This window comes from Bidens hawaiensis, unplaced genomic scaffold (assembly GCF_021521415.1).
Source record: "Bidens hawaiensis isolate Kalapana, Puna unplaced genomic scaffold, B.hawaiensis_p1.1 tig00000458_1, whole genome shotgun sequence".
Lineage (NCBI taxonomy): Eukaryota > Viridiplantae > Streptophyta > Magnoliopsida > Asterales > Asteraceae > Bidens > Bidens hawaiensis.
This window is the reverse complement of record NW_027491030.1, coordinates 3,807,841-3,821,208: the sequence shown is the minus strand read 5'-3', so window position 1 is coordinate 3,821,208 and position 13,368 is coordinate 3,807,841. Positions and strand designations below refer to the sequence as shown.

The window sequence follows — 13,368 nt, the reverse complement described above, 5'->3', positions numbered from 1 at the left end:
CCTTGGGCCAAGGCCCTTGGCCCATTTTTATTTCTTTTTTACTTTTGTTTATTAAAAAATAGAAGTTATATTTTCAAATTGCTATTACAAAAATTTGGAAACGAAAAAAAGTTTGTATTGATTTTTCAACTTTTAACAATATAGTTTTATGAAGAACACAAATGTCTTGAAAAGTTATTAATTAATTTTATTAAAGCATTACAAACATACATATTACATGTACATTACATTTAAAAATAATCACATAAAAAGACTAAACAATATATGAAAAATCAAGTCTAAAACAAATCATGCATCTCGATCTAAGCTACCCTGAAACCGATGGGTAATTCGAAGCCCGAAACATTCAGGACAAGTATCAAGTATGAGGTCTTGTACTAAATTATTTTTAAAAAATTTCATGGTTTTGTAACGGGATGATATTAAGTGATACCCATCTGATTACCCGAGCCCATTTACCTATATTGAAACCGAATACATAAATATATTAATATATTATAGCCTTTAAAAAATATAATAAATAGTATGCTGACGTTGTTAGAAACTTAGAAATTATTAAATTTGTATAAAAATCCGGGCTTCTCGGGCCGAAACTATCCAAGCTAATTTTGTGCAATGTACAATCTTTAAAAACATAATCTATCAATATCTTTTTATGTATTCTTTCATATTCATCATCAAATCCATGAAACAAACATATGAAAGCACAGTGAATCACTTTACACTTGCAGAAGCTTCAAACCACCACCAACAAAATAAGTTTTACAAAAAGTCAAACCTCAATATTAAATATATTCAGGCTGATGATAACCTATATATATAATATAATATGTCTCTTATTGTTTTGCTTCAAACCAAACTACCAAGAAAAAGAAACAACGGTTAAGAGGGGCGGAAACGTAAATTCATCGCCTCAAAGTTCATAAACGATCACTCTCCTCGGGCCCCTCGATTGTAATGCTTCTTTTGCCTTGTGTCATTGGTAGAAGGCAGCCTTTGTCTCTATATTTGACCCGTCTCGGCCCGTTTTTCTCATTATTTTTACACACTCTTGAAAATACCAACTTTAACCCTCTCCTCATGTATGTCATGAGAAGCGTAACAAGCTCTCTGCAAACATATAAGCAAATTGACTAAAATGCCCCTTGAACTAATGAATAAATTATGATCATACTTACAAGGGTGAACAAGGGGACCGGCCGCCGTTAACATAGTAAACGAACAAATATGCATCATAATGTTGACCGTCTATATAATAAAAGGCGTGCAGTCTCCTTATGCAAAGAAATGACATTTTCTGGTACAAATGAATAGCCGAACTATTGTATGAAATTACATGCAGATAAACCGCTCTGCAGTTTGGCATATCGGATGCATACTTGATCACCTCCCGGATTAGTGAAGTGGCTGAAAATTCAACATAGAAATTTAAGATATAATAAATAAAAATATAAAAATGAGTATATTACAACTTTCGTCTTTTAACTTCCGTCCTTAAACTAAAGAAATAACAAGAAACTTCCTTTATGTTTACGTTTTGTATTGAATTTTGTCTTTTTGATTAACGAGCGTTAAATTTGTCCATTAAATCCAGTCATGTGACTCATGAAAACATTCTTGTCTTTTTACCTATTTACTTGTAAAATAAAAAATAAAAAAAAGAAATTTTTATTCACATAACAAATCTAATCTCTATCAAACCTTAATCAAAATTTTCTGCTCTTTTTCTTCACACATATGAACAAGTCTTAAAGCTATGTTTGAAGAAAACTTTCTTTTTTTATTTTACAAGTAAATAGGTAAAAAGACAAAAAAGCCCTCATGTGCAGGTCGCATGACCCATTAATCGAAAAAGACAATATCTGATACAAAACATGTTATTTCCTTAGTTTAAGGATGAAACCTGAAATTTTCTTAAAGAAAGAACAGTGTAATCTACTCTTAAAAAAGGTTTAAATAAATTTGACAATAATAAAATTGGAACCGATGTTTTACCTATACCATAATTTCTATAAGATTCTACCACGCCTAGTGTCAGAATATAAACTAGAGACTGATCCGGTCTTGATTTGTCAAATCTCAGCATATCTTCTATCTGCAATGCATCGGATCAAATTAGTGTTCTTGTTTCGAGTACAAATAAAAATGCTTTTTAATTTCTATCTAATAATAATAAAGAATAATAAAGATAAATCACCTCACTTTCTTTTGCCATAATAATCCGTGCGGTAACAAATCCAATAAGCTCATCACTTTCACCGTTTGGACGGTTTCGGTCAACTGCGCCCCAAGAAACTATATCACGGCCATGAACAACGTTGTGGAAGAACTCATTTTCATATCTAAAACATATCAAATGAAACAATCATAAGTATTTCATATTTTGTATACAACCACTTTATTAACAACAATATTAATAACAATAATATTTATATTCTAACCTTATGGGAAAAAGATCACCATGAATCTTTACAAGAACTTCTAGATCCGAGGGCCGTATAGGCCGGTAAGAAATGGATGGATGGTGAGATGCTCTCAAGTTCATCATTGAATACAAAGGCATCGTGATTTATTATTAATACCCAAAATTTTCTTCCATTTATTGCACTCAACTACTAGCGGTCATGCATCGGTCACTGAAACTTATAATTAAGATTCCGTGTTGTGTTAGTAATTGCTAAAATAAGTAATCTTAAACTACTTGTTGAAAACTTTCTACATTCTAAAATAGACAAATAAGCATATAGGGTTGTTCAATACATGTGTACCTAGGCTGTAATGAACCACACGTTCGGAGGGAAGTACGTTTATGTTCGTCGACATTCGTTTAATAAATGAACGAACATGAACAGGAAATTTCGTTCGATTAACTAAATGAACGAACACGAACAAAGGCCATGTCCGTTCAATTGTGATAAGGTGCTCGTTTAAGTTCATTAATGTTTGTTTGTTAACAGTTTTTTTATGCTTTTTAATGACTTCTTTAAGCTTATCATATATAGGTTTAAGCAAGATTAATAACAATAAAAATAAATAAATATATGACTATTATGTGATTAACTTATATGTAAATTAGCATATGAATATGAGTGTTAAAAAAAACAACATAAACTATCTAACTCAAAGTTTTCGTAGGGCAAACCAATCATGGGTATGCCGGAAATCAGAATAAAGGCAGTAAAAATCAAATCTTTATGGCAAAAACTGGAACTAAATTGAATCTTGAAGTAACAAGAAATCAAGATCTTTAAGAATACACATTTGTTTATCAGTTAATAAAACCATTCAAATTCTTCACTATTAAGCTGCCCCAGTTAATTCAAACAGCAGGACATATCGAATACAACAACCAGAACCCTAAAGATTACAAATTTATCTGATTCAAAAAGTGTTTATGTCACATTTCAATCATGGGTATGCCGTAAATCGGTATAACGATAGTAAAAATCAAACCTTTAGGGAAAAAACTGGATAAAAATTGAATCTTGAAGCAACAAGATCATATGATGATCAAGAAATCAAGATTATCAGCTACAAAAACACCATTTAAATTATTCAGTAATAACTAACTTTGACAATGGGGCATCTTAATATACCAAATACAACAACTAGAACCCTAAAGATTACAAATTTATCACAAATCAATCATGGGTATATTGGCAATTGGAATAAAGATAGTAAAAATATAATTTTTAGGGCAAAAACTGGATAAAAATTGAATCTTGAAGCAACAAGATCATATGATGATCAAGAAATCAAGATTATCAGCTACAAAAACACCATTTAAATTCTTCAGTAATAACTAACTTTGACAATGGGGCATCTTAATATACCAAATAAAACAACTAGAACCCTAAAGATTACAAATTTATCACAAATCAATCATGGGTACATGAGAAATCGGAATAAAGATAGTAAAAATGAAATCTTTATGGCAAAAACTGGATAAAAATTGAATCTTGAAGTACCAAGATAATATGATATGGTGATCAAGAAATCAAGAAAATGAAAGTGTGAGGTGTTTCTTACCACATGATTAATGGGTTGATTGATGATTGTATGTAGAGATGATGATGAAGATGGAATTGGAATTGAGGAAGGAAGGAATCAAGAACAAGAACGGAAACAGGGGTATGGGTTCGGTCGTGTCAACTCAACTTAATTGGATCATTTTTTATTTTTTTTTATATTCAGTGGCAAGAGGATCCAACTAGAAGTCTAGAACTATCTTTCTTTAATTCTTTAGGTACTTCGTACGGGTAATCTAACGGAGCGGAAGAAGATCACTGTCAGCTGGTTTAACTTAGTTGTACGGAGCTTTTAAGCGCCTTCAAGTTACCTCCAGTTATTGAGAAACCCGCACACCCGAAAGCCTACTGATGGTAAAACCCAGACGCTCTGAGGATCAATTAGAGATCAAAAAGATCCAAATTTCCTTCATACTCATGTCCCCCTCTAAAATATTGTCAATGACGTTTGAACCCGGGTCTTTATTAAAAATTTCAGAATTCTTATCACTATATCACATTAGAAACTATCTATCTTTGTTAATAATACTTAACTTTTAAGTATTATAAGTTTGTTAATATTATTTGGTTTGGAATATAATTTGTAAAGTTATGTTTATTTTATTTTTTAAAATCTATTGAGAATAGAATAAAGAGTTGCTACTAGAATGCTAGTTGACTTTATTTATTTATTTTGAAATATTATTTTGAATGTTATTAGTAATCTTCTCAAGTTTTTGTGTTAACTAACGTAAGGAAATCATACGTTGTCACTTCTTCGCTTATCGATGCATGGCTTTGAGTTTGGGTCGATAAATGTAGACCAATCAGATAATACCATGTCCGCAAATTGGTGCGGGTTTCTTCAAGTTTTGTGTTGGTTTATGTAAATATGTCTATGGTTTTCGTGTCATTAAAGGTGTGTAACAATTATTATTTAAATGGATGAGTTATTGAGTTTATTAAAGAATTTTAATAGTTGGTTATTTTTTTAACTCTTTTAACATGATTAATTTATATAGTGTAAAGACACCATAAGAAAAGTCCTTCCATTAGATAAGTGGGAAAGTACATTTAAAAAAGTAGTGTTTGGTGTGTCGAAACTATGGCTAGTTCTTAACCTAGGCGGGCATCGAAAGTCAAAAACAAATAGTGCTTGGGCCGTTTTTAAAGGGTCCAAATTTTTTTAAAATTATATATGTTCATAGACAGTCTTATGAAAGGTTTAAAAAAACATTTAAATTAACGCACTTAAATGTTTTAAGTTCACTCCTTTTATTTATTTTTAACCCACTAAAAAAATTAAGATGCCTAGTGAAGAGGTAGGTCCCTGCAAAGCCCAGTTGGACCCGCAAGACTCACCTAAAAGAGGGACGTCTGCGCAGAAACCAACTAGATCCGCAGGACCAACCATGCTCAGAGACGTGACGTCCTTACGCGCAGTACGCAAGCTGGTCCCGCAGGAAATGCCTCCCGATGGTGAAGGACTCCGCCTGTTCCCGCAGCCTCGGATACAAGCCATCAGGGAAGGCCACCCGCGCAGCAAGGCTACACGCACAAGGCACTTAGCTCTCACTCAGTGTCACCTGAAGGAATGAGCGAAGCCGGGAACAATCCCGCACAAGGGCGGGAGGGGGAATACTCCCGCCCAAATAAGCCAGTCCGTACGATACAGGAAGATCTTCTGTACTGTACCTGACGAGGTATGGGAAAAAGATCTGACTAAAGATACGACAGCTTATTGACAACAGTATGGCGAGCAGCATGCTCCTGCACTGTATGTCACTATTAGCCGCTGCCTACTCACCAACTACTGCCATACCACGTGCGTAGCCGTCAGTTGGTGGAACAGGAATAGTATACAGCAGGCCTGGTCGCTATTAGCCGCTACCTACCCACCAACTACCAGCAGGGCACGTGCGTAGGCTACTGTTGGTGGAACAGGAACACTGTTGCAGCCGGCCATACCTCTTTGGAAACCTACCTTCGGCTATAAATACCACAAATGGTATGACCATCTCATCTTATCATATCTTACCACATTATCATCATATTATACCTGATATCTGCTCTAGCAATCTCTTAATATACTTTTATATTTAAAGAGCAATCTAGTCTGATTCTCACGCCGGAGGGTGGTCACAAGGAGGAACCCCCCCCCCCCTTCTCAGTGACGAGCTCACGGTGTCTGTTTTGCAGGTTATCAGAAGAACCATCTTCCAAGGGTCTAACCCCTCGTGGGAAACATCTATCTAACCCCCAGGTTACCGGTAATCTGCCCGGGGTCCGGTTAGTGTTTCTTCATTGGCGCCATCCGTGGGAAAAACTAGAACTTTATTTTTCTCCAGTTTTTTCAAACTTCTACAAAGATGGTTAGAGAAATTCCGGTAACCACAACCCCAGCTACTGGGGTGAATACCGGTAACACAGTTTTTACAAACACTACCCCGGTTACCCAAGCCGGGGCAAGTGAAGTAAATTTTACGAACACTACCCCAGTTACTCAAGCTGGGGCAAGTGCAGTAAATGATCGCCTACTGGGATCCACTGATACCCAGTTTGAGAAACGAAGACTCCCCCGCCAAACTCTCGATGAAGTTAAGGCATGGGCGGAGGCACGACAAAAGGAATTCCAGGCTGAGTTGGACGAACGCTTGCGTTCCATACAACAGGCCGACGAATTCGAGTACTGGGAGGATGACTCGGAGGAATCCGACTCCGACGCGAACCCTCGCCATAGGGCAAAAGGGAAGCGTAAGGAAATGGAATCCCAACCGAAAAGGCATTTTGGACAAGCCTTCAAACCAAAAAGCACAGGTGGAAGTCCACGAGACTTCTCCAAAACGTTCAGACCAAACATTGCAAATGCAGGAACGTCCAAGTTTGCAAGGGACATTGCGGAAGCAATCGCCCCAAAGAGTGCCAAACAAATGCCTAACATAGGCACATATGACGGTATATCTGATCCAGACGATCATTTGAATAGGTTCATAGCGGGGGCAACCGTCAGCAATTGGACGGAACCCACCTGGTGCTACATGTTCCAAATGACGCTTGTTGGGGCTGCTAGAGCTTGGTTTGATCGTCTACCGGTCAACCACATCTACGACTGGGCAGACTTCCAGCAGAAGTTTAGCCAACACTTCAGCCAGCAACGGAAGTATACCGAGGAGCAATGGACAATCCTCAAATGCATACGAGAAGAAGATGAATCTCTGCCAAACTTCATCACTCGCTTCAACTCAAAGAAGCTAAGTTTGGGCAATATCAGCGAAGATCTTGTTCGCGCTGCCTTCATCCAGGGCGCGCATGACCCAGAGCTCATCCGCACCCTAACGGGTAAAGATGGCATGCCATCCACATGGGATGCCATCATGACAGCAGCAAAACGCTATGCGGAAACGGAGAAGCAACTGGGTAGAGATCTCCCCCAGAGCACAAACCTCTACACTCAGAAAACGAGAGAAGACAACGTCCTCACCGCCCGATTAAATAAAAAGCGGAAGCTAGGCATTTGGCAGTCAAGGGTAAACTTTGACACCTCATCCGGCTTGCAACATCGATTGGGCGGAAGGGATAATGTACATCCGCACCGGAACTCCAGATGGACGCCACTCACCAAGAGCGTCACTGAGATATTCGCTACTGAAGAGCTCCCATGGCCAAAGCCTCCAATAATACGACATCGTCATGATGCTGATCGGAGCAAATACTGTGACTTTCACAAGACAAAAGGCCACAACACTGAAGAATGCATAGACGTAAAAGACATGGTCGAAGCATTTGTCAGAGATGGGACGCTCGCGCACCTCGTGGCGCAATAAAGGCTGAGCAGGCGGGTGCGTGTAGAACCTCAGCTGGGGAAAACACGAATAAAAGTTCCAGCTTCAATGTCGAGACTACATGCTGCGTAAAGAACGAGATCCCGAACCAGGTGCGTATCGGCTCGATGGCACTCCCATCCCAACATGGAAGGGAGCTCATTTACACAATTTGCATGTAAATCAATTCCAATTTGTAAAGAAAAGGCCAAGAGCCACTTCTAATGGAAATGATTCTCTTTAGAACATCGAAGCTGATGATTTTACTTTTCTGAACACTAGTATGCCGGCTTTCACCGCATAATTACGTGAAGTCGTTGCGTGGGAAGGCGGTCCTACCCGCACAAACCCAATAATGTGAAAAAACCTTCACGCAGGTCAGTTGAAGGGAAAAGGTTCAGCACCCAAAAATGAAAGTGCCGGTCTATCCGCACGAATCATAATGAGGAAACTGAACAATAACCTATCAACAACCGCGCGTCGAACGGTTAAACTATGCAACACTGGTAACGGCATTCACATTACGTGAAGTCGTTGCGTGGGAAGGCGGTCCTACCCGCACAAACCCAATAACAGGACAAAACCTTCACGCAGGTCAGTTAAAGGGGATGAGTTCAATTATCCCATTAAATGAAAGTGCCGATCTATCCGCATGAATCATGAAAGGAAACTGAACACTAACCTATTGACAACCGCGCGTCGAACGGTTCAAAACAAAATTCTTAAAAGGATGAGGAAAACCTACACGCATGTAACACCCCGACCAAAGGCGGATTATACATCGGGGCGCCACATATTGCTTCATTACTCGCGACACTATTGGTGTCAATATTTATTAATACACATTTTATCGCGCACGCGCAGCGGGGAAAATAAAGAACATAAATCAAACATAAATCAATATATTATAAATTATAACATTCAAACAACATTAACTTGTCTTGATACATTTTAATTCTAGGTCCAAAAGTGAAAACGTCCTACGTGTCCACAAGCTCCAAAACAGCTACTGCAAACCTGAACATGTGTTAAAATAAACGTCAAACACTTGCGTGTTGGTGAGAAATCAAGTTTAATACAATACATAGATAATCATAAATCTGCGCGCAACATGTGTATGTCTGGTTTTCAACAAGGGTGTAATCTGATTGGGACCAACTCTAAGAGACAAGACTGCCAGTGCTCTCAATTGAGCTCACAAACAAGACTAACTGTGCAAGTGTAACAAAAGAGAAAATCATAAACGAATGTTCTCCCGTGTTCATCTAATGGTACCATGAAAACTGCGGAATAGACCGACAAGACGGTTAATGATCCACACATACAAATAAACAGCCAAGTCTACGTCCTCAACACATGGGATACTGCGCGACTAAAGTTCATAAACAAGTTTAAGACTCTAAGTTTGTATGAACACATGAACATCCCAAAACATTAAAAGCAAAAAGGGATTAGGTACGAGATTACTCACTTGATAAACGATGCGGTGTAAGGTAAAGCAAGAACCAACTTTAAACAAGCACAAGTTAACCTATAAATAAGATTGTTGTTTTTAATGATTGGTTTTAAGTCTTGATTACAAGTTAGCATAATTAATAAGTTATTAAATATAATATATTACCGGAAAACAGGGCAGAGGAGAGGAGAAAACGGAGGCAAGAGAGGAGGCGGCAGAGGAAAAACAACGGCAAGGAGCAAGAGAGAACAGGAGAGTGTAAGTGTTTTGTGTGTGTAGTGTTATGAAAAATAATACTATTATTTATAGAGAAACCCTAGGAGACATAAATCCAGAAAAAAAAGGAAAAGATTCCAAGACAAACAGAACAAGACAAAACAAAAGATAACAAAAGATATCAAAAGATATGGCAGCTGCAGGGGGCAAGATAAAGCTGTCAGGGAACAGTAAAAAAAAGCATGGGCGGTTCAGATAAAGGTACTGGTCAAGCATGGCAAAAGCAGATCTCAAAAGATAATGTCAGTCACTTTTTCTACCAACCAATGGGGTTGGTACGCATGCTGCGCCGAAAGTAACTATTCAGACATTAGATAGGTTAGGTCAACAGCTCAGAAGAAAAGACATTTACAAAAGCAAACGGCTAGAATAAACATCAAGGGTTAAGCGCGGGAAGGCTGAGTGCGCGAGCGCGAAGGCTGGCACAACAATCCTTAGCGCACTGCGGGAAGAATCACATCCTTAGCGTGCTGCGTGAAGAACTAGAATTCTAAGCGCATCGCGGGAAGAACATACATTCTTAGCGCATTGCGGGAAGAACATGCATTCTTAGCGCGCTGCGAGAAGAGTTCTCTTCACGCATCGCAGGAACAAGATGTCTTCACGCAGGCTTCCATGTAAGGAGTCTGGCGCGTGGAGCTGCAGACATCCTTAGGCGGGAAGAACCAAAGGATAAGCAAAGAGTTAGAAGAAAAAGAGGGAAACAAGGCGTAAGGGCGGGACGGCGACAAGAGGGAAAAGAAGGCGGAAAGAGAGAAGGAAGAGGGACGGGACGGCGGAAAGAAAGAGAGAGAAAGAGGCGGGAAGGAAAAGTATATTATTATTATTAAAAGTAAAATATAAGTATAAATAAATATTAAATCATAAAAGAAAGAGTTCGGGTAAGAGAAACGGGTACCTGGGTCGGGTCGGATCGGGCAGATGTCACAGTCTCCCCTACTTTAAGAAATTTCGTCCCGAAATTTATCTCGAAGTAGGTTGCGCAGAGAACAGGTGCGGGTACTTGATCTTCATTTGATCTTCCCTTTCCCATGTAAACTCGGCTCCGCGCTTGGACTCCCAGCGAACTTTCACGATAGGGATACGACTGCGCTTGGTTTGCTTTACCTCGCGATCCATAATCTCAACAGGCTTCTCAACGAAATGCATAGATTCATCAACTTGGACTTCATCAAGTGGAATGTGAAGGTTCTCGTCAGCTAAACACTTCTTGAGATTGGATACATGGAACGTTGGATGCACATTACTGAGCGCGGGCGGCAGGTCAAGTCTGTAGGCAACTTTTCCCACACGCGCGAGAATCTTGAATGGACCAACATAACGAGGAGCAAGCTTACCTTTCTTCCCAAAGCGGACAACTCCTTTCCAGGGCGACACTTTGAGGAGAACAAGATCACCAACTTGAAATTCGAGAGGCTTTCGCCTGCGATCTGCGTAACTCTTCTGTCGGCTTCTAGCAATCAGCAGATGATCACGGATCTTGGCGATTTTATCGGTTGTCTCTTGAACAAGTTCGGGTCCTGTGATTTGAGTTTCACCCACTTCGCTCCAACAAATCGGGGAGCGGCACTTACGACCGTAAAGTGCTTCAAATGGGGCCATACCGATACTGGAATGATAGCTGTTATTATAAGAGAACTCGATCAAAGGCAGGTGCGAATCCCAATTACCTCCAAAATCAAGAACACAAGATCGGAGCATATCCTCAAGAGTTTGAATAGTTCGCTCAGACTGACCGTCAGTCTGGGGATGATATGCCGTACTCATGTCCAAGCGAGTTCCTAGCGCAGATTGGAGAGATTTCCAAAAGCGGGATATAAAACGGCCATCGCGATCGGATATGATGCTCAAAGGAGTACCATGACGGCAAACAATTTCCTTGACATACAGCTGCGCGAGTTGCTCAACACGGTAGTTTTCACGAATGGGCAGGAAGTGAGCAGACTTAGTCAATCGATCCACTATTACCCAAATGCTATCATGTTTGCTTGCTGTCAAAGGTAACTTGGTAATAAAGTCCATTGCTACACATTCCCATTTCCACGTAGGAATTTCTGGTTGTTCGAGCAAACCAGATGGGCGTTGGTGTTCAGCTTTCACTTTAGAACAAGTCAGACATTTAGCTACGAACACAGCAATATCCTTTTTCATACCGGGCCACCAATAAGTAATGCGCAAATCCTTGTACATCTTATCAGCGCCAGGATAAATAGAATACCGAGATTTGTGCGCTTCACTCAGGATATCAGCGCGAAGATTCTCATCAAAGGGAATCCAGATGCGATTAAGATAACAGAGAATTCCACTCAGATTAGGGACAAAAAGTGCTTCCGCGCCACACGCTAACTCGGCGTGAAGGTTACCATTACTGATGGATGCGCGCTGCGCGTCACGAATACGCGATTCAAGGTTGCTTTGAATCGGCGCGAAGTGAAGCTGGGTGCGCGGCAAGATACAGTTAAGCTGGCAGGGTTTTCGGCTGAGCGCATCGGCTACCACATTAGCCTTACCAGGATGATACCGGATCTCACAATCGTAATCGCTGATGAGTTCGTTCCATCGGCGTTGTCTCATGTTGAGTTCCTTCTGATCAAAGATATGCTGAAGGCTTTTATGGTCAGTGTAAAGGATACACTTAGTACCATAAAGGTAGTGTCTCCAGATCTTCAAGGCAAAAACAACTGCACCAAGTTCGAGGTCGTGAGTTGTATAATTCTTTTCATGAACCTTAAGTTGCCTTGATGCGTAAGCGATAACCTTGCCTCGTTGCATAAGAACACAACCGAGACCTTGGTTGGATGCATCGCAATACACGACAAAATCATCATTACCCTCAGGTAGCGCAAGAACAGGAGCTTCACACAACAAACGCTTGAGCGTTAGAAAGGCTTCTTCTTGCTTCGAGCCCCAAATATACGGTTTACCTTTGTGCGTCAGAGCTGTTAAAGGCAAAGCGATTTTTGAGAAGTTCGAAATGAATCGCCGGTAGTAACCAGCTAAGCCCAGAAAGGAACGGATCTCAGAAGGAGAGGATGGCGTAATCCAGTTCTTGATTGCTTCAATTTTGGATGGGTCGACATGAATACCCATCTTGTTTACAACGTGACCAAGAAACTGTACTTCATCAGACCAGAATTCACACTTGGAAAGCTTAGCATAGAGCTGCTCGATTCGAAGCTTTTGCAACACCAACCGAAGATGTTGCTCGTGCTCGGCCTTGGTCTTAGAATACACCAGAACATCATCGATAAACACAATCACGAATTTATCCAAGAAAGGCCTACACACCCGATTCATTAGATCCATGAAAACGGCGGGTGCGTTGGTTAAACCGAAGGACATGACCAAGAATTCAAAATGGCCATAACGAGTTCGAAAAGCAGTCTTCGGAACATCTTCATCGCGGATGCGCAACTGGTGATAGCCAGAGCGGAGATCAATCTTCGAGAAACAAGAGGCACCTTGGAGTTGATCAAAGAGGTCGTCAATACGCGGTAAGGGATACCGGTTTTTAATGGTGAGTTTGTTCAACTCGCGGTAATCAATACACATGCGAAACGATCCATCTTTCTTTTTAACGAACAACACCGGAGCACCCCAGGGCGAAGAGCTAGGGCGAATGAATCCTTTAGCAGTCAACTCTTGAAGTTGGCTGGCCAATTCTTGCATCTCAGCGGGTGCAAGACGATAAGGAGATTTAGCTACGGGGGAAGCACCAGGGACAAGATCAATACGGAACTCGACTTCACGAGCGGGAGGGATACCAGGAAGATCATTAGGAAAAACTTCAGGGAAATCACGCACAACA

At 40.1% G+C, this 13,368-nt stretch overlaps 1 protein-coding gene across 2 annotated transcripts; it reads right to left on the bottom strand.

Moving 5' to 3' along the window:
- Positions 1-760: 760 nt before the first annotated feature.
- On the bottom strand, positions 761-4,149 carry LOC143627030 (histone acetyltransferase MCC1-like). 2 transcript variants are annotated; one of them, XM_077096942.1, is made up of 6 exons: positions 4,030-4,149; positions 2,442-2,636; positions 2,198-2,342; positions 1,996-2,095; positions 1,179-1,407; positions 761-1,110 (listed from the first exon to the last, which is right to left on the bottom strand). In XM_077096942.1, the coding sequence occupies exons 2-6, from the start codon at positions 2,561-2,563 to the stop codon at positions 921-923; spliced, it is 786 nt and encodes a 261-aa protein (XP_076953057.1). In that variant the 5' UTR covers positions 2,564-2,636; positions 4,030-4,149; the 3' UTR covers positions 761-920. The 2 variants fall into 2 exon arrangements, with proteins under 2 accessions (XP_076953057.1, XP_076953051.1); XM_077096936.1 differs by having other exon boundaries at positions 762-1,110; positions 2,442-2,642; positions 4,030-4,148.
- Positions 4,150-13,368: the final 9,219 nt, after the last annotated feature.

Bases quoted from the DNA above. Each gene is read 5' to 3' on its own strand.
- LOC143627030 (XM_077096942.1), bottom strand. From the start codon at position 2,563: ATGCCTTTGTATTCAATGATGAACTTGAGAGCATCTCACCATCCATCC. The intron at 2,343-2,441 runs GTTAGAATATAA...GATATGTTTTAG, and splicing joins GGTGATCTTTTTCCCATAAG to ATATGAAAATGAGTTCTTCC. The intron at 2,096-2,197 runs GTGATTTATCTT...GATGCATTGCAG, and splicing joins TTATGGCAAAAGAAAGTGAG to ATAGAAGATATGCTGAGATT.